General features: G+C 43.0%; 1 protein-coding gene across 1 annotated transcript; it reads right to left on the reverse strand.

Moving 5' to 3' along the window:
* Nucleotides 1-846: 846 nt before the first annotated feature.
* On the reverse strand, nucleotides 847-6498 carry pex11a (peroxisomal biogenesis factor 11 alpha). The gene is made up of 3 exons (XM_056282106.1): nucleotides 6179-6498; nucleotides 5899-6014; nucleotides 847-1911 (listed from the first exon to the last, which is right to left on the reverse strand). The coding sequence occupies exons 1-3, from the start codon at nucleotides 6232-6234 to the stop codon at nucleotides 1343-1345; spliced, it is 741 nt and encodes a 246-aa protein (XP_056138081.1). The 5' UTR covers nucleotides 6235-6498; the 3' UTR covers nucleotides 847-1342.
* Nucleotides 6499-21246: the final 14748 nt, after the last annotated feature.

Genomic DNA, 21246 nt, shown 5'->3' on the forward strand with positions numbered 1-21246 from the left:
GATTGAGCTGTTTGGACCATTTAGCAGACCAAGTTGGCAAAAAGAGCCATTGAGGCAAAATGTCCTCTCCCTCTGCAGTGTCATAACTTGGGTGGTACGTGACATCACTGGCAATAAAAGCATAATAAAATACCAAATCAACACGGATACTTAGACAATATATTAAGAATTTAATTTGAAACAAGCACATGGAACAAAGACATTTTAAGGCTTTTTGAGTAATTCTTAAAAATAACAATTTTCTCCCCCCCCCCCCAAGTTTACAGGGTTTGGAGCTACGGCTCTTTTAATTTTCACAATCTGAACGAACAAAACCGTCACATAGGAGTCGGTGTTGAAAACTGGGGCCGTATACTGAACTGACGTACACAAAGGTCGTTCCATACAAAAGGCATAATAGCCCATCGTAAATAACAGGAGGTAGGTAATCACTTAAAACTGTCAAAATACCATTAGGTTCATTCACATGGAGGCTCTGCAGCAGTATTAACTGGACTTGACACTTAAGGGTTTAGAGTTCGATTACTGTTCAAAACAAGGAACAGGAAGCATTGACATACAGTGATCTTAAATGACTTAACCCTAACCGAGATGACAAAGCATGACCCATTAGGTGGGGCCATTTTTTTTTGCATATGTTTCCCTCCGGTGTTACTTAGGGAGGATGCAGTCTCTCTGCAAGTCGTTTTGCAGGGAGGAAGCATCAAACTTGAGTGACATCTTTGGTGGATTTGGTGAGAGCAGTTATCAAAATTAGCTTAGAAATAGTCATTACTCAGTTAACCCTGGTTACATGCCATGTGCAAGAGATGATGTGGATCATTTGTGTGTGTGTGTGTGTGTGTGTGTATTTTGGGGGGGGGGGTTAAACGGTCGTAAAATGCAAAGTGAAAATGAAGCACAAACTGAGTCGTTACCGTTTGACACAACGTATTGGCCAATGAATATCAGCTGGTACCATAATGTATCATAAAATACGGTGTCAAAGTTGTAGATAATTGAAAAAAATGACCTGTAACAATTGAACACCTGGCCAATAATTGTCCATCATGATTTCTCATCGAGTCTCTGGAACCTACAAAAGTAAGCACAAAAAAAAGTGCAGCCCTTTCTAGAGAAGAAGTTATTGCTAGGCTGAGTGTGGCTGAAAAAGGTGGTGCTAAAGATTCAGGCTAGTTCGCAAAAGTGCCGATAAAATCTAGCCTACACCAAATTATCCGGTCATTGTGGACCCAATAACCCTTAGGAATGAAGCTCATACTAAATCCCTTTAAAGGCCCGAGTTTCAATATAAAACTAATTGTTTCTCACTACATATTATAGTCTCTTTCAAATCCTGCCATTAGGGTTTAATTTTAAATTTTGGCTGCAGGAGGGTTACTATCCCCAGTAGTGAGGATACCAGACCACAAAATCCAACCACTCCTGCATTTGTGTGGTATATACCCAACCTGTCCAATGGAATGAAAAGATCACATACATTTTTCAGCATGTCTAAGGTCACAGCAGGATGACTTTTCAGGCAGTCGAGCAACAGGAAAAGAAAGGCGTCCATCTGAGGGACAACACATTCCACCACCTCAGGACTATCATTGAGGTGTTGACGGACTCTGTGTTGAAAGCGCTCGTCTCTCGCTCTATTCACCATTAGCTGGGCAATTACGTAGGCATCTCGGGTCAGGTTCATAACAAGCGAGAGGAAATAGTAGCGGGAAGAATTTAGGCTCCAGCGGTCTTGGTCGATATCACGGATTAGACCTACACTTCTGGCCCAAAGAACATTGTCGCAGATAAAGTAGAGGGTGCGGTTGATGTTGGCCACTGTGAGGCATAGGCACAGTACTGGATCAGAGAGTTTCATGGTTTGCTTGGCAGCTTCAATGGAGCTTACCGCGTTCCCCAGTCTCAACACTGACAAAGGAAACAAACACAAGTATATCAGAATAGCCATCAAGAAATTGAAATTACTAAACTATCTCAGTTAGTTGTGTTCAATTTTGGACAACAAAATAGGTCACTTAAGTGTCATTTAAGCACATTATTTGTCACATTTTTACATTCCCCCCTAGGGAGATTAGTTATGATCCCCATAGATTACCTCCTCAGAGGTAGCACTGGACTCTTGCACTATATCTATTCACCTCATCCATTTATTTCAACGAGGTACAGTTCAAACTGTGAGACTCCTGCGTGTCTCTTTCCTCCTCACCGCCTACAACGATGAATCCTTAGAGGAAAATAAGACTCCAGGATTAATGAGAATAAAGCCTCGTAACATTCTACTCTGTGGTGGGTAAAGGAGTCATGTAGCTAGCTGAACAGCTCCATAAAGAGGAAATCATTTGGTATTCCAGCAGAGCCGGGAATGACTAAATTTGATCCAACCACAGGCCCCTGATAAAATTGTCTTGCAACACTCAGCTAAGAAGAGAGACAAGGCCTTTAGCTCCACCAAGGTATCCCCTTGTCATTTATCTACATTTGGATTGCTCATTAAATCCTATCCATGGGGTTTCAATATGCATTTAAACCTCAATAGTGCTCAATAACAGCCCACAAGAGCCTTGCTTAACATAAAAATCAAAGCTGCCTCTTGATGAAGGGACAAGTCAAGTGGCACCAGTAGGTGCCAGTATTCAAGGTTTTAAAAATGGCAGCACATTTCTGGCCAAGGCAAGATCCAAGGGTGATTAATGCACAAACAAAAAAACAACAAAACAAAAAAAAAACCCGACTGATCAGTTCCACTTCACAAGGAACATCAACTGCAAACCAGTCTGCTTTGGACTGCATGGAAGGCCTTTATAATATCTGTATCATGCCATCTTAAAACATATTCTGCCTTACATCACAGACACACTTAGCATAAATCTGACTGCTGGAAAATTGCTTACAGTCACTTGCACCATGTGAGTCTCAGTTCACAATACAGTGGTGCTTGAAAGTTTGTGAATCCTCTAGAATTTTCTGTATTTCTGCATAAATATGACCTAAAGCATCATCAGATTTTCACACAAGTCCTAAAAGTAGATAAAGAGAACCCAATTAAACAAATGAGACAAAAACATTATACTTGGTAATTTATTTATTGAGGAGAATGATCCAATATTACATATCTGTGAGTGACAAAAGTATGTGAACCTCTAAGATTAGCAGTTAATCTGAAGGTGAAATTAAGAGTCAGGTGTTTTCAATCAATGGGATGACAGTCAGGTGTGAGTGGGCGCCCTGTTTTATTTAAAGAACAGGGATCTATCAAAGTCTGATCTTCACAGCACATGCTTGTGGAAGTGTATCATGACAAAAACAAAGGAGATTTCTGAGGACCTCAGAAAAAGCGTTGTTGATGCTCATCGGGCTGGAAAAGGTTACAAAACCATCTCTAAAGAGTTTGGACTCCACCAATCCACAGTCAGACAGATTGTGTGCAAATGGAGGACATTCAAGATCATTAAATATCCCTCCAAGAGCAAGGCATGTAATAGTCGGCCAGGTCACAAAGGAACTAAGAGTAACTTCTAAGCAGCTAAAGGCCTCTCTCACATTGGCTAACGTTCATGAGAACACTGAACAACAATGGTGTGCATGGCAGGGTTGTAAAGAGAAAGCCACTGCTCTCCAAAAAGAACATTGCTGCCTGTCTGCAGTTTGCTAAAGATCACATGGACAAGCCAGAAGGCTATTGGAAAAATGTTTTGTGGACGGATGAGACCAAAATAGAACTTCTTGGTTTAAATGAGAAGCATTATGTTTGGAGAAAGGAAAACACTGCATTCCAGCATAAGAACCTTATCCCATCTGTGAAATGTGGTGGTGATAGTATCATGGTTTGGACCTGTTTGGCTGCATCTGGGCCAGGGCGGCTTGCCATCATTGATGGAACAATTAATTCTGAATTATACCAGTGAATTCTTAAGGAAAATGTCAGGACATCTGTCCGTGAACTGAATCTCAAGAGAACGTGGGTCATGCAGCAAGCCAACAACCCTAAGCACACAAGTCGTTCTACCAAAGAATGGTTAAAGAAGAATAAATTTAATGTTTTGGAATGGCCAAGTCAAAGTCCTAACCTTAATCCAATCAAAATGTTGTGGAAGGACCTGAAGCGAGTTCATGTGAGGAAACCCACCAACATCCCAGAGTTGAAGCTGTTCTGTACAGAGGCATAGCCTAAAATTCCCCCGAGCCGATGTGCAGGACTGAGCAACAGTTGGCAGTTATTGCTGCACAAGGGGGGGGGGGGGGTCACACCAGATACTGAAAGCAAAGGTTCACATACTTTTGCCACTCACAGATATGTAATATTGGATCATTTTCCTCAATAAATAAATGACCAAGTATAATATGTTTGTCTCATTTGTTTAATTGGGTTCTCTTTATCTACTTTTAGGACTTGGGTGAAAATCTGATGATGTTTTAGGTCATATTTATGCAGAAATACAGAAAATTCTAAAGGGTTCACAAACTTTCAAGCACCACTGTATGTGCAAAAACCAATTTCAAATGTAATGTCAGTGCCAATGGCTTGAGTCCTCGCTGTGTGGGCTACACATATGGCTAGAACAGAGGCACTTTGGAAAAGCAAACCATTTGTCTCCCCGTTTTAAGGAGAAACATACCCTCCCCAACTGTGGAGGCAATTGCTACAGCATTTGCAGATTAGGTGGTTGTGGCCTCAATTGTGTAAATGGGTTAAGGCAGAGGTCACATTTCTGTAAGATTTCTAATATGGCTATTTGTTCACTTGTTCCACAGCCTGAAAGTCATTGCATTCATTATGTGCATAGTTTAGTCTTTGCCTTCCATACCCCATTATGAGCTCGGCCTTCACATACCTGCACTACTGGAGGGTTGGAAGCCTCACCTATAGATATCAGCATCATTTAATGTCTGCCTTCACTACTGTTAAATATGGCATCTGCTCTCTTGATTGAATCGCTTGGGAAGAAATTGTCATTTTAATTCGTGTCTGATGGCAGTCCTGCATACAAGTATGCTGCCAACCCAGAGTGGGGGGTGGGTGTGAATGTTAGCCAGAAATTAATTTTTGTAATGATCAAAGTCCAAATACAGACACAGGATTTGAGTGTCTTGATGCGAGGTCAATAATTGGGATTTGAGTATTAATATAACAACAAGATCTGAGTATTAGCAGTATGTCTGGGAACTCCCTATGCTCCACCCCTCGGTAAGTGAGGAGTCCAGTTTACCTGATTAAACGCAGCTTTCTGGTGTAAATGTATTTCAATTTAACACAAACATATTTATAGGGTGATGGTGGTGTGTGTGTGTGTGTGTGTGTGTGTGTGTGTGTGTGTGTGTGTGGTGGGCATTGTTGGCTTCCCCCAAAACAAAACTGATGGTACAGCTTAACACTCCGAAGAGGTTTTCCTGGGAAAGTTGTGTTTTTGTAACACGGCTGTTTTATGAAGATTGGTTGTATACTACAGTGTTTCTCAACCCAGTCCTCAAGGACCCCCTATCCTGCATATTTTCTTTGCAACCCTGAATAGGTGCCTGTTTGTAGTTATTCAACCAATCAGCAATGAATTTTGTCAGATGTTGCACACCTTGCATAATTAAGTGCTGCGAGATGATTGGTCGAGTAAGTACAAGCAGGGCTACCTATGCAGGGTTACAATGACAATCTGCAGGATAGGGGGTCCTTGAGGACTGGGTTGAGAAACACTGGTATACTATATACCACTAATAAAGAAGAGCTTCATAGAGTATGTCTAGGTTAACTACCAGACGATATTGGTTCGGGTCAGTTTTCATCAAAACCAGTTAAACTCAAAAACAAGTACGTTTCCTGAAAGCACAGACAGCCTCTGTGCCTCTGTGCCTCGCTGGGACACCATGCTTGCTGCGCCACTCTCCCAGCGTTCCAACACTCACATTTGCGCCCGGTGCTCATGTTGGACTCCAGACTTCGGAGTTTGGCCACAAGGGTCCTCCTTTCCGAGTTGTTTCGAAGCAGATATTTCGACAATGCACACGCATATTGGGTTGCTCTGGGAGGGGGGAAAGGGGGGAGAGAGAGAGAAAAAAATGAGCACATTTCTTAGCTCCACTGCCATTAGCGTGCACGTTCCTCCCCGACAACGTGCCATATTTGTGGCACTAAACCCAATCGGCTGCCAGAATATCCCGACACGGTGTGGCCAAGCTACCTCACCTGAAAAGGCGATCCCGTCCTTGGCTTTGATTCGTGACTTTAATGAAGGCGTCCATCGAGGGGATTCCCCAGAACAAGTTGTTCTAACCAGCTACGGAGACAACTTACAGGTTAGCCTTGCTGCTCGTTAGCTCGACACCGGAGCGAGACAAGCCAGTTAGCTAAGTTAGCCGATTCCCCTTTACGTAACCCGCGTCTGGAGTTTACTAAAAATGTGATGTTTATTTCTCAATTCTGGCTGAATTCCCTTCAATGTCGCCGGAGAAGTGGGTTTGTTTCTTCTCTCCGCCCCCTCCCCCCGGTAGCATTAACTTGGGCGGACTTGTTTCACTACGGACAGTTTTGCGGACGAACAAAGCGGCGGACGATTTACGGGTGCGGACCAGTGCGTCTAAATAGCCCGAAAAAGGTTTTTGCGTGTAATCCTGTAAAGCCCACGACATCAAAATGTCGTTTTTGTTTGTATTTTTAACGTGGCACTTCACGGAAATATGAAAAAAGTCCCTGTTTTTAACAAAAAAGAAACTACACGCAAAAGACGGGTTTGAGGTGGGGGGGGGTTAAATTTGCTTTTTCTGCTGTAGAATTTGTGCAGGATTATCAGCACTCAATAGAAGTCTCCATAAGAAAACCCATGCAAGTTAGAAACTTGTTCGAAGAGCTGATTTAAATGTAGTGTGCCACACATCTACTCATATATTTTCGGAATGTGTGTGTGTGTGTGGTGTCGACATTGTGATCTGTAGTGAGAGTAGGGTGCAGGTGGAGGTGAGCCTGGAGAGGTGGAGGTATGCACTGGAGAGAAGAGGAATGAAAGTCAGTAGGAGCAAGATGGAATACATATGCGTGAATGAAAGAGAGGACGGTGGAATGGTCAGGATGCAAGGAGTGGAGGTGACAAAGGCATTTGAGTTTAAATACTTGGGGTCAACTGTCCAAAGTAACGGGGAGTGCAGAAGAGAGGTGAAGAAGAGAGTGCAGGCAGGGTGGAGTGGGTGGAGAAGTGTGTCAGGAGTGATTTGCGACAGAAGGGTGCCAGCAAGAGTTAAAGGGAAGGTTTACAAGATGGTTGTGAGACCAGCTATGTTATATGGTTTGGAGACGGTGGCACTGATGAAAAGACAGGAGGTGGAGCTGGAGGTGGCAGAGATGAAGATGCTAAAATTTTCACTTGGAGTAACGAAGAAGGACAGGATTAGGAACGAGTATATTAGAGGGACCGCTCAGGTTGGACGGTTTGGAGACAAAGCAAGAGAGACAAGATTGAGATGGTTTGGACATGTGTGGAGGAGAGATGCTGGGTATATTGGGAGAAGGATGCTGAACATGGAGCTGCCAGGGAAGAGGAGAAGAGGAAGGCCAAAGAGAAGGTTTATGGATGTGGTGAGGGAAGACATGCAGGTGGCTGGCGTGACAGAGGAAGATGCAGAAGACAGGAAGAGATGGAAACGGATGATCCGCTGTGGCGCCCCCAAACGGGAGCAGCCGAAAGTAGTAGTAGTAGTGTGTGTGTGTGGTGTTAGTGTGTGTGTGTGTTAGTTAGTATAGATAGCGGGACCGAAAACTAAAGCACTTATGATCCTAATTCTTTTTGGAGGTGGTAGGTATTGTCTCAGAGAGTAAGGGAAAAAAATCCCAGAAAATTAAAATTATGCGTAATTATGCATAAATATGCAAAATATGCATTTTTCTAAAAATGGCTAAAAAACCCACTTTTCTCGGCATTTCAGATGATTCTGAGCATCTTTGATTTTTTTCACCTATATAAAAAAAAATGTCTGGGACTGAGAAATGTTTTGGCATTATGCAAAATATATGCATTTTTGCAAAAATGCACTTATGATCCTAATTTTTTTGGGAGGTGGTAGGTATTGTTCCAGAGAGGACCGGAAAAACAGCAGAAAATTAAAATAAATTATAATAATTATGCATAATAATGCAAAATACGAATTTTCTAAAAATGGCTAAAAACCACTTTTCTCTGCATTTCAGATGATTCTGAGCATTTGGGGGGAGGGAGTTGGGGTGGGGGAGGGGTTAGGGGCAGGGGGGAGGCGGTTAGCTGGCAGGATGAAGAGGAGGGAGATTTAGACGGGTGGATAACCAAACCGCTACATTGTAGCGGGGTTCTTCTAGTGGGTTTTATATTTTTAAGTTATTAGTTTATATAATGTTAGTAATGCTCTCAGTTTAAGTGTTTATTGGGGTTTTTTTCCTTCTCAGCTTTGATGCTTTGTTGTCTCATTAAGGCTGTGACCCGTCTGACACAAATTCTTCACTGCAATGTTTTCATGTGACGCGTCAAAGCCACAAACTGCTCATACTCCAAACGACGTATATGGACACAACTGCTATATTCTTATGTTTCTTTCTATAAAGTTTTTATTTTTCATAAAAATCTCTCAGGATATGGTTTATTATTCCAACTTATTATCTGCTTACTTTTTATTAGACAAACGCAAAATGGAAATATTAAAAAAAATCAGTATAAATATGTATGCTTAGGGATGCTATGTGGTGGGTTACATACTCTGAAAATAAGACTTACTTTAATACATAACATAGCCATGTAAAATTCTCTTCAGAATATGCCAAATGGGTAAAAAACACAGAAAGAGTTAGGGATTTCATTCTGATCCATGTTATGAATGCATTCAGTCATGTACAGGGGCTTTCACCAAAGCATCTGTACCAATGGCACATATTGTGTTACGCAGTGCCCCGTGAAAAATAGGAAGATCCCTCTGGACACTATCCCACTGATTTGTCACCCTAGGAAGCATCATGAGAGGTCTTATATAGGAGTCGCGTTATGAGGAAAAGATTATGACTTAAAACTTAAACCCAAAGAATGGGACCTTCCTCAATTACAAATAGTGACTGAGTAAAAAAACAAAACAAGCCTTCAAATCTCTACCATTTAGAGAAAAAAAATCTATCATTCCTGTTCATTTCTGTGTCGACAGCACTAGGCACACAAGAGCACAGAAAAAAACTTCATCATTAAAATAGTGGCCTTTGTTTCCTAACAATAATTCTTAATTGTTGTTTAGTGCATTTCATGGGAAAGTAAATTATATTGCATGGATGCTCAGTTTTTTCTTCCATAAACCCATCACTGCACAAGATTCAGCAAACTTTATTCATGTAATTTATAGCAATATTCACAAAGATGACAGTGTTGTCGCAAACATGGCATATTTATAAGACGTAAAACATTTATGACCCTGCCAAATGGATAAAAACATGCACACGCTGAAAGAGTAAGGGATTTAATCCCAATCTAGTATGCTATGAATGTTTGTGTCCTTTCCCTTTCACCACATACATGTTTTGTTTGATGATCCTCACTCATTTTCCTGCCTAAAGATGCCTGCAGAACGTGAAATCAGACATATTTTGTCAGTCACATACTAGCATCTCAGCCATCTTGTCTGAGAGGGAAATGTGTCTTTAATTTCATCTATTTCTACAGAGCTATGAGTGAGAATCGGTGGTGAGCTGTTGCAATGATACTACAGGGCCATTTTAAGGCACTTTTTCACTATTTGAAAAATGAGGAGCTGCCAACTCAACAAACCACTCAACAGTTTTAGCAGCCAGTCCTAAAGAAAGGTTTAACCAGCCCATGCCATTTAGTTTCTGTGATTTAATTGCTTGAGCATTTTTGTTGTAGGTGAAAACCAGTAAGAGCCTTAATTTTAAAAAGAGGTTACATAAAGCTGTCATCAAAGGAATTAATACATTAAGTTGTAAATTATGGTTCAATCCCAACCCAAGAAGAGCCATGGTCATTTCAAAGAGGGGTTCAGGCAGTCCCCCTGTTTTTTCTCTTATTATTTATGGACATAAATGGCAAGGGCTGTGCAAATGGTTCAAATACAGAACCATCCTGAAGGGTTTATTTAGTGTTCATATGTAACCTGGTGCAGCATCCTTTCATTAAATAGTAAAGGCAGTTGTGCTCATATAATCAGATTGATCTAATCCATACTTATAGGATTGGCACATTTGCCATGATGTTGTGATGTAAAAGTAAAAAAGTATAATTTCCCAGTTTGTTTATTTCCAGATGTGATTTCTTCCATCACATCTGTAAATCATTATGTAAACTGTAAAGAAATTTTATTGCTTCTTGAGAAAAATATGACCTTTTTTAATCCCCAGTTCAAAACTCAAACATCGACGGGAACTTGAAAAGGCTCGTCTGTTCAACTTAACTCGTTTGCCGTGTGGCTTTTATGCACGTTGGCCCCTCTTCTGATCGCCACATGTACGTAACAGAACTGTAAAATACCCAACCATCTAATTAGGCCTTTCATTTATAATGTCATCAAGACCTGAGTAAGAATTGTGTAGTTGTGTCATTGCTCCATGAATTGGATGCTTAATTTGTTTCATCCATCCGTCCATTATCCAAACTGCTTATCCTGCCCTCAGGGTCACGGGGATGCTGGAGCCTATCCCAGCAGTCACTGGGCAGCAGGCGGGGAGACACCCTGGACAGGCCCCCCTTTTGACTGACCTCTTTTAATGTATGATGCTTATCTTCAATTACCATTATCATTAGGCCGAACCATTTTTATGGCAAAACAGTCTCGTTGTTGCAGAACATTCTGTGTAATCCTCCAAATAACCACATTCGCGGTCTATAGACTCTGAAAGCAGTGTGGAGATCCCTCCTGATTGGTTAAAAACTGAAGATTTACACAAAGAAAAGATAAAAAAAGGCATCTTAATCTACTACTACTACTACTACTACTACTTCTACTACTACAAAAGGCATCTTAATATAAACCAGAATATCAAAAAAATTGAAGTTAGCAAACAGACATGTCAAATATTGTGCACTTTCCTTCACAAAGGACATCACAATTATGAAACAATGAGAACACAACAATGAGCGACATGCACAGCATGAGTTTCACTGAATGGATGTATATAAATGTAGAAACCGTGAGTCCACATGAAAACTGTACCTAGCCACTTCTCACGCGGGTTTCCGGATGTATAAAACGCCAGGGGTGGTGATGATGTGTGTACTGGCACAAATATTTCACACCATGCAATCACTGAGTCCGACTAGTGTGATGTTGTGAGTTGGCAAAATAGGATAATGGACCACACTTTTCTATGCCAACCACCCAAAGTGCTTTACAGTGTGCATTCACCCATTCATGGCGGAGGCTGCCGTGCAAGGTGCCAACCTGCTGATCAGGAGCAATTAAGGGTTCAGTGTCTTGCTCAAGGACACTTCGACATGCTCTCCATAGGAGCCGGGGATCGAACCAGCGACCTTCCAATTACTAGACGACCCGCTCTGTCTCCTGAGCCATGGCGCCATTTGGGTGACGTTTTATTGACAGCTTTTTTGTTTTCTTTCACAATATTGTGTTAGGATGTGAGCTATAGTTTAACAGACCTTCAGTATGACTACATAGTGATGTGTCTTTTACATGATCGTCATATAAATAAAGATTATTCTGTATTATTGGGGGTGTAAGAACAGTGTCAGGGAGTAATGGAATACGTGTAACGGCGTTACTAACTGTAACTGTACTCAAATACAGTTACAATTTAAATGTATGGTATTCAGAATACAGTTACATTCTTGAAATTAATGGATTACCTACATTTTTTTCCTTTGGTGCCGTTCTTATTTTAAGAGGATCGCGACACAAAATGCGGTGAAAGTGAAACCTAAACGTTGGTTCAACAGTAAACTCAGTAAAGCAGCATGCTGTATTTTCATCTTTGTCTAAGGGTTTTCATTCGAACAGCTATGGAAATAAAGAAAAGGACATGGAAAATTTATCTTCTTTCTTTTCTTTTTTACCAAATAAAAAATCATAGATCGTATGTGTTTCCATACTCTTCTAGCCTTTGTTAATACATATTTAAGGTGACTCAAATGCATTCAGCCAGCTGATACCATAGGAGAAACAGAACAGTCTACTCCAGTAAGCAGTATTGTGTGAATACTACATATACTGTCGCACAAAATGTGAGAAAATACTAAAGTAATCCAAAGTATTTCGAACACGTTACTCACATTGAGTAATCTAACGGAATACGTTACAAATTACATTTCATGACGCGTACTCTGTAATCTGTAGCGGAGTACATTTTAAAAGTAACCCTCCCAACACTGTGTAAGAATAACCTACACCTCCAGGCGGGACTTGCTTTTTAATCTCCTCCGGGGTCCGTGGCTCAGCACTAACGGCGTTCACCGCTTCGGTTACTTTCTGCCATTCAACTTTTTCCATGTTGTTGGTAATGCGAGAGCTTAGGGTTCCAAATAATACAGCCGCTCAACGACGACTTCGAGTTCACGGTCAGTAAAATTGTGCTTCTTCAACTGCTCCTTAAATGCTTCCACCATTTCTCCTCAAAACTAAACTAAACGCTGGCCATTTGTATGCAAACCCAGCAACTGGGGGTGTGTTGAAAGCCACTAAGCCAACAGTGAATGGTTGGCGTGGTTAGAAAGCTCGTGCACGTGCGCACAATTTCAGGGTGGTTGCGATATATGAGGAAAAAACACGTGGGAACGGGCGTACGTGGGGTTTTATAGATCTGACGAAAAGACTGCGTATGCATGCTTCCTGTTTTGTATGCACGCTTCCTGTTTTGTGTGCACACAGATTTCTGCACCTAAATAGCCGTGGAGTTTCGTACGTTTGGCCCCCAGATCCGCTCCCGGCACAGAGCTGGCCTTCCTGACCAGCTTGTTCAGTCTACCGGCATCTCCAGCCTCCACAACACTGCCCCGACACGCGAGAGTGAAGAAGATGGCGCTGGCCGCCACAGACTGGCAGAACATCTGCAGCGTCACACTGCAGATGTTAAAGGACCCGAGCCTCTGCAGGAAGTAGAGTCGGCTCCGGTCCTTCTTGTAGGGGCCTTGATGTTCCTGGCCCACTCCAACCTGTTGTGCATGTGAACTCCCTGGTATTTATCGGAGCCGACCGCCTCGATAGCCGTCCCACGGATGGACACCGGTGTCGTAGGGGGCTTACTCCTCCAGAAGTCCGCCACCATCTCCTTTGTCTTGCCGGCGTTTAGCTGCAGGTGGCTAAGCTTTCACCGGCCCACCAAGTTGTCCACTAGGCCCCTGTACTCCACCTCCCGCCCCCGACTTATCCACCCCATAATAGCAGAATCATCTGAGAATTTCTGCAGGTGGCATGACTCAGAGTTGTACCTGAAGTCTGGGGGGTACAGGCTGAACAGGAATGGGGACAGCACCATCCCCCGTGGTGATCCTGTGTTACTCACCACCATCTCTCCGACACGCAGTTCCTCTGTTTCACAATCTGCCGCCTCCCAGGGAGGTAGTCAGGAATCCGGGACGCCGGGGGGGGTTATCTACCTGCACCGCCCTGAGCTTCTCATTTGTTTCATCTGGGGGATGGCTTTCCTGTCTAAGTCGCTTAATAAACTGGCGCAGCTGTGCTGGACTGATTTGTCTCAGTATCAAACCTTTTTATAAATGGGATATTATTTTCAGATTGTCTTTATCAGAGATTTGAAACTAGAGAATTAAATGTGCAGGCAGTGGCTCCACTGAATTATAGCACATAAGGGCATGTAATCTGTTTGACCGCGGCTACGCTTCACCACAGCTTCTTCATTTTTGATTGCTTCAGCCACTCACATTCAGGGCAAACAGTTGCTTCCAATAATAAGCAGCAGCACCTACCAGCATGGCTGCTGGCTCCATTTCCCCACAATGAACGTGTCTCAATTATCTTTTGTGCCAATCATGAGGATACTACTACTACTACTATTACAACTACTTTCGGTTGCTCCCGATCATCCGTTTCCATTTCTTCCTGTCCTCTGCATCTTCCTCTGTCACACCAGCCACCTGCATGTCCTCCCTCACCACATCCATAAACCTCCTCTTTGGCCTTCCTCTTCTCCTCTTCCCTGGCAGCTCCATATTCAGCATCCTTCTCCCAGTATACCCAGCATCTCTCCTCCACACATGTCCAAACCATCTCCATCTTGCCTCTCTTGCTTTGTCTCCAAACCGTCCAACCTGAGCTGTCCCTCTAATATACTCGTTCCTAATCCTGTCCTTCTTCATCACTCCCAGTGAAAATCTTATCATCTTCAACTCTGCCACCTCCACCTCCACCTCCTGTGTTTTCATCAGTGCCACTGTCTCCAAACCACATAACATAACTGGTCTCACAACCATCCTGTAAACCTTCCCTTTAACTCTTGCTGGTACCCTTCTGTCACATATCACTCCTGACCCTCTTCTCCACCCACTCCACCCTGCCTGCACTCTCTTCTCCACCTCTCTTCTGCACTCCCCGCTACTATGGACAGTTGACCCCAAGTATTTAAACTCATACGCCTTCGTCACCTCATCCTGGTGCTGCAATATAATGGGACTAAAGTGCCACATTTACTCGAGCAATTTACTTCCAACACGTCCAACAAATTCAGACACAATTGTGTGCTGTAGTTTTATTCATAACCACACCGATTTAATGTCAATAGTGTGAGTGATTATGCTGCACAATTTATGACGATACAGAACTTTTTCTTTACTTAGCCCTGGAGATAGGAAAACTACTTCAGCAACAAAACCAAAAAAAAAAAATGTTGAGTGCTTGGACCTAAAATATAGTATATTTTCTAGAAGAATTATTCTTCTCATTACTTAGTGCCTTACCTCTGTTGAGAATAATCTACTACAGTATTAATAAGCCATATGTGTCCTATTATGGTGGATATTTCAATACAGTAGATCCCACTGTGACTTGTACCTTTAATCTACCAGTAACAGTTGCCTCTAAAAATAATAGCATATAATTGCAGTGGAAGATTGGTGTAAACTTATTTGGGTCTTTCTAAAGTACCTGCACAGGAATCGAAAAGACTCAAGCTTAAGCAACGAATGCTGGAAAACTGTCTTTGAGAAGTCCACTCTGAGGGAATAATGTCTGATTTTAAATGTTTTTCCTGTTTTTTGTTGTTGTACTCAAACACTTTTTGTATCCACGGCAACCGCATGGTCAATTTTCCATCTGTCCTTTCTGATCATTACTGTTGATTGCGACCACCTTGAAAACTGAGAATTTAAGCGTGTCTGCTCTCTTTTCCTGTCTCTAGTTTTGAGTATGGCCGAGCTGAGAAGTCGAGCTCATCGTGAGTTAGCGTTCATGTTTGATTCAGGAAGACAGAGCCAGCATGTTAAGTGTGGTGTTCTGCCAAGGCCGCCGGTGTCAAGGTTGTCACGAAGCAGCTCTGATTGTTCCCCACGTTGTATCATTAGCATCAAACGCACACTGAGGATTTAGTGTTGGTTATGCATGGATGGTGCCTAGCCTACAGAGCCCTCCAAAAGCATAGGTTTAGGGTCAAAAGATGAATATGAGGCAAAAGACCCAAATGTCAGCTATTATGTCTTGGTATTTGTTCTCATGTAATATTTTACAATTTGAGAGCATAGCGTCTCTTTTCAGCCCCCATTCCCCAAATGTATGGGAACAAGTGCCTGATGTCCCCTTGTTGCTAATGTGCTTCCTGTTTGCAAACATAAAAAGCAGTAAATGCCTGGTCTTGGTTGTAGCTTTTGTCTTGCAGTGACTGCATTTGTAGTCAGAAAGCATAAACCAACACGACGACCATGCGAACGTGAAGACATGTGAGAAAAGCCAGCAATTTGGAAGCTGAGGAGAATTTAATTAGGACTACAACGCTGAAATTGTGTCATAAAAAAAACCAAAAACCCCCACTTTTTGGAAAGTGTTGAAACAGGTTGGCCAAGGAAAACAACAGCAGCTGATGAGAGAAACTTTGAAAGTTGCAAAGAAAAAAGCTTAAAACCACCTCCAGTACCGCCGTTGTGTTTCCATCCACCTTTTGGATACATTTCAAGCAAATAATAGAAATCCCACTCACAAAAATCATGCCAATTACGGCAATATTTACATTGGATCTGTTCAAACAAGCAAAAACTGAACCTACTACGTCATATGCCTCGACACCCATCTGATGACGTAATCACGTTGTCTTCGTCAGAGTGTGATCACGTGGGTTTCGGGCCCGGGGAAACTGAAAGTAGTGTAACCGGTTACTTTGTTGCCCGGTGCGGGATTCGATACGGGGTGTACTGCACCACAAGGCGACGTCATTAACCGCTCGGCTAAAGGGTCAGACCCGTTAGCTAGGAGCTAACGTGTCTTATTACTAGTTCACAGTCGTCACCCTCTCCCGGAAGCGCGCCCCTCGCGCTTTGTTCTTCCCGCGCTCCGAAGAGACTTCTGAGGATCTGCACACTTCCGGATCCCACCGCTGCCACCAAGTAACTGGTTACTTTGTTGCCCGGTGCGGGATTCGATACGAGGTGGACTGCACCACAAGGCGACGTCGCTAACCGCTCGGCTAAAGGGTCAGACCCGTTAGATAGGGGCTAACGTGTCTTATTAGTAGTTTACAGTAGGGTAAACAGATTTTCCCCTCCTTTGTCTTATTTTTCTAGAGAGAAACATGTTTGTGCGATCGCAAGTTATTCGAGGTCGATGCATGAGAATTATACACACAGCAGCTTTAACTGACTCGACATTAAGACTGTTCCCGTACTTTCGCTCGCCTTTAAAGGGGGGGGGCTGAAAAGAGGCGCTTTCCCCCTAAATATTAAAACATTATCCGCTTGCATGTACCGAGAGATAAACGAGGACGTGTTATCTGCTGTTGTCTCACATTTATGTTGTAGCGAATTCGGGAGTGCAACCTCAGGAACTGCCGCGGCCGGGACGCGAACCTGTATCGCCCGCACCGCAGGAGGCATCGCTAACCGCTCGACTAAAGGGTCAGACTCGCGAGCCCGCGGCCAGGGTGTCTTCTTATCCATGCACGTTACAATATTCTGCTCTCAAATCCGAACGTCTTAAAGGGACAATACACCGAATTTTCAACCTTGTCGCTCCGCCTACGTATTACGGAGCCGGTGGGGGGGGGGACATTAGGGGGCAGTGTTGCGTTCTCTCGCAATACCTTCTCACCAGCGAAGAAGAAGATAACTTCCGGCTGGTTTCTGGGTTGTGTCGTCGGGTTGTCTGCCATCGTAACTCGAGTCTGTTTTCATCACTCGACGTTAGGTAGGCGGTGTTCATTTGAGCTATGTTTTATTTAACTATTTGATAACCTGGACATAACGGAGGAGGATTTAGAACATGTCCTGCGGTCAGGGGGGGGGGGTCACAGAATTAACGAAGAAGGACAGGGTACACTTTTCCCCTCCGTTTTAGTGCAACACCGAGAAGAGACATATAGCCGATGAATGACGACATAAGCACGTGCTCATCTCCATCTGCTGAGTCAGTGCCGTGGATGGAGAAGGCAAACGTGACGGCACTCGAGAGCCTCGCTGCAAACGAGCCATGATGGAGGAAACCTTTTACCCAGGTCCTTCCCAGTGGCCTCGGTCTCCCAACACCTTCACCTTCTCACTGCTCCCAGTAAACCTCCCATGACACCCCGGAACCATGTATGGCCTGCTCATTACAGGACTTTAATTTCAGAGAAGTCATCATGGCGTCATGCATAAAAAGTCCCTCCATCACCTTCACCCTGTGAAGGAACACATGATGCACATCTTTTGGCTTTGCAGCTGATGTTGAAGGTGAGGCTGTGTGTTCTGACGAGGAACGCACTTCGCCACCCAGCTGGAGGATAAAGTGAAATAAAGGAGAAGCCATTTAGCCCTGTTAGTCCTCTTAACATGTGTGGCGATAGACCATTGGCGGTGTCTTAAAGCAGGATTGTTGTTAAAAGGCAAATAATGGCGCGGTTATGTGTCGTTCTGTTCTCATTAAAGCTGAAATACGCTTCACGTACAGTATGTGTACACCACGGCTGACGTGAGTTAAGTTTGCACAACCCGGCGGCTCCGTTGTGGCAGCATTGCAAGGATTTGTTCAGTCAATGCAGGGTAAGTATATCATCGCCCTACCGAGCCCCCCCACGCTCAAAGCACAGGGCTCCTGTGTGTATCCAGAGTTAAAAAGAAGTCAGCTGGTGGCAGGGCCTTTTCCTATCGGGCCCCGTACTTGTGGAATAACCTGCCTTCTGCTGCCAGACAATCGGGGTCTGTTGGGTCCTTTAAATCCAAACTTAAAACTCATCTTTTGGCCTTGGCCTACAATTAGTTGCCTTTAAGTTGAGTGCTTCACAACCTGTACTGCATGGCGGGTCGGCTTCTGTCCCGATGAACTTACCAAGCACCGTTCCGCCGACGAGATTATAACGTATAGATGATTGAGTATTGCAAACTGTTCTCTTCTCTCACACGTCTTTTCTCTCCCTCTGAATAATGTATTGTCCTTTCTCTTCTTCTGTGTATGTGAATGGTGTGATGTGAGTCTCCCCTGTGTGCATGTGTGGTCCGTCCTCCTCCCAGGTCTCCATGGCGGTCACGTGGCTCAGGTCCTAGGCTGCTCCGGTGCCATTTGGACAATGCTTGGCATCCTCATCATGAACTTCAAGTATGGTATAATTCCATTATAACTGTGTTATCCCCTTTCAGTTCTGTATTCTGTAAATTGTGTACACACACCATCCATTGCATGTTGTCCGTCTTGAGAGAGATCCCTCCGCTGTTGCTCTCCCTGAGGTTTCTTCCTATTTTTTCTCCCTGTTAAAGGGGTTTTTAGGGGGTTGTTCCTTATCCAATGCAAAGGTCTAAGGACAAGATGTTGTGTTGTTGTAAAGCCCACTGAGGCAAATTTGTAATTTGTGATCCTGGGCTATACAAATAAAACTGACTTGACCTGAGAAAGGATCAGGGCACATGGAACTTAATGAAAAGGGAAGCTTCATTCATTGACACACCTAAGAGTTATTCCCTCATTAGTTCTTCTTCTTCTTCTTCTTCTTCTTCTGAAGAAGAAGAAGAAGAAGAAGAAGAAGTACATAACACGATTTTGCCTTCAGGAGGCATTTCACTCGAGTCACCACCCTCTCAATTCAATAAGGGGGGGTCAAGGGAATTTGACCTGTGATTTTATAATGATGCATTCTGGACCAAAACACAAAGTCTTTAAGAAACCTCTGACACCCCCCCCCTCTGTTAAAAACATGACAGGAACACACACACACCATTTTTGCAGTTTTCAACGAAGTGTGCAGAAACACCTATCAAATCTCTCCCACCCAGAATGGCCCCGCTGTGCTGTACTGTGTGCCGTACCGTGGCTGGTGTTTACATTGGTACATTCCTCTGAAGGACCAAAAGAAAGGCTTGGCAATAGTTCCTCTTGTTTCTCTCTTTTCTGGGGGATGGGGCATTAAAAAAAAAAACAAGAAAGCATAACAAGAAAGCAACCGTCCCTGTAGTCTACCACGGTCTCTGTCATCTTCACAAAACCAGAAATGGCCGACCCCATAAAGTCCTTGATTACTCTAATACCCAAAGACATTTCGATGTAAACAAAGAAAATGCTCACAAAATATTTCGTATCTGCAAAGGGAATGGACGGTTGCCTACATTTATTGGTGTGACTCCTTGGCAAAGCCTCTGGAGAAATTGCAGGTACAACACCGTTTGTTGACGGTAGAGACCTTTATTGTGTGTTGTGTGAGTGCATTTCTTGGGGAACACAGGCTGGTCATCCATCCTGTGTAAACGTCCATGTGGGTCGATTTTTCAAACTTCTGACAACGACTTGTGAGAGAGTTTTAACGGCTGTGAGCACCCTTCAAGCAGTCAATGAAGGAAAGATCGTTGTTCCAAAGACAATTTTCCCTCAGAAACGATGTGATAGCTGAGCGATTCCCTTGTTCAACGTGATGGGAACGCTCAGTTATGACAACCTAACCTTAACTCTAAATTTATTCACAAGATTAATAATGGATTTGTTTGATTTAGGTGTGCCAAAGAACCCTCATTAACAGTACTATTGACAATTGTAAGTGTTGGCTCTGTCTGTCTGTCTGTCTGTCTGTCTGTCTGTCTGTCTGTCTGTCTGTCAATGCTGATAGGTGTGCTAGTACACATACTATATCAAACAGACTCATGTTATTAGCTGCAGCTGTGTTTATCCTGCTATGCTTACGTCACAGAGTACCAAGATGGGCCTGACATGTTTTTAACACGCAGATAGTTTTTAACCTGTGGATGTCAGCAAACTCACCGACCCCTGAAGACAATGACTATGAGGGACTTATGCTTTTGTATGCTCTGTTTAGACCTAGGCTGTCAGCAACACTTAGTTTGAGCCATTTCCAAAAGCTCTACAAGCTGATTAAAAAGGCTAATCAACATTGCTCTTTTTATTTCCGCTTGCCGGTATTAGGGTTTTTGCTCTTGTATCACAATCTAGTCAGACCCGAACGGAAATGAGAGCCACAATTTATTCTGCAAATGAAGAAATTGCAAAATATACTTTACATATTTTAGAGAATTCGCAGGGAGGGGAAAAAACACGTTAAGAAATCCAATCATCATCACAAATTTCCACTGACCACACAAACAACAAGAAAGTTAGTAATTGTTCCTCTTGGCATTGCCGTGGCGCAATGGTAAAAACTTTTCCTTCTTAAAAAAAAAGAATTCCTAAGCGAATTTAACATCTGGATGTTCTCTGGCTCTTTTTTCTTCTATCTGAATGTACAATGAACATCTGAAAACACAAACTATATACAGTTCACAATACTTCCCAGTTTAACAAATCAGACAATACTCCCCCAGTGCGTTTTCAAAGGGGTTCTCGTATCTCTAGTTCAATTTCTCTCCAACACATAACGCATACGTTTGCTCTGGGGCTGTAATGGCCGCCATCTCGAACACCACACATGATAGTATTTGAAAAGGTACATTCACTATAATACACCATGCCCCTGTAGTAAAAACGCTCTCCTGAGCCATGATAATTGTGTTACTACAGCATTTATATTTCCAGTGTAACACCGTCACAAGCCATTAAGTGTATACAAAGCATTACAGATATATATTTTTTCTAACAAATAACTCATTTCCATTGTTATCGAGCAGCGAGCGGCACTTGTGGCACAAATAGAACCATTGGAAAGAAACCACCATTGCA

This window comes from Lampris incognitus, chromosome 6 (assembly GCF_029633865.1).
Source record: "Lampris incognitus isolate fLamInc1 chromosome 6, fLamInc1.hap2, whole genome shotgun sequence".
Lineage (NCBI taxonomy): Eukaryota > Metazoa > Chordata > Actinopteri > Lampriformes > Lampridae > Lampris > Lampris incognitus.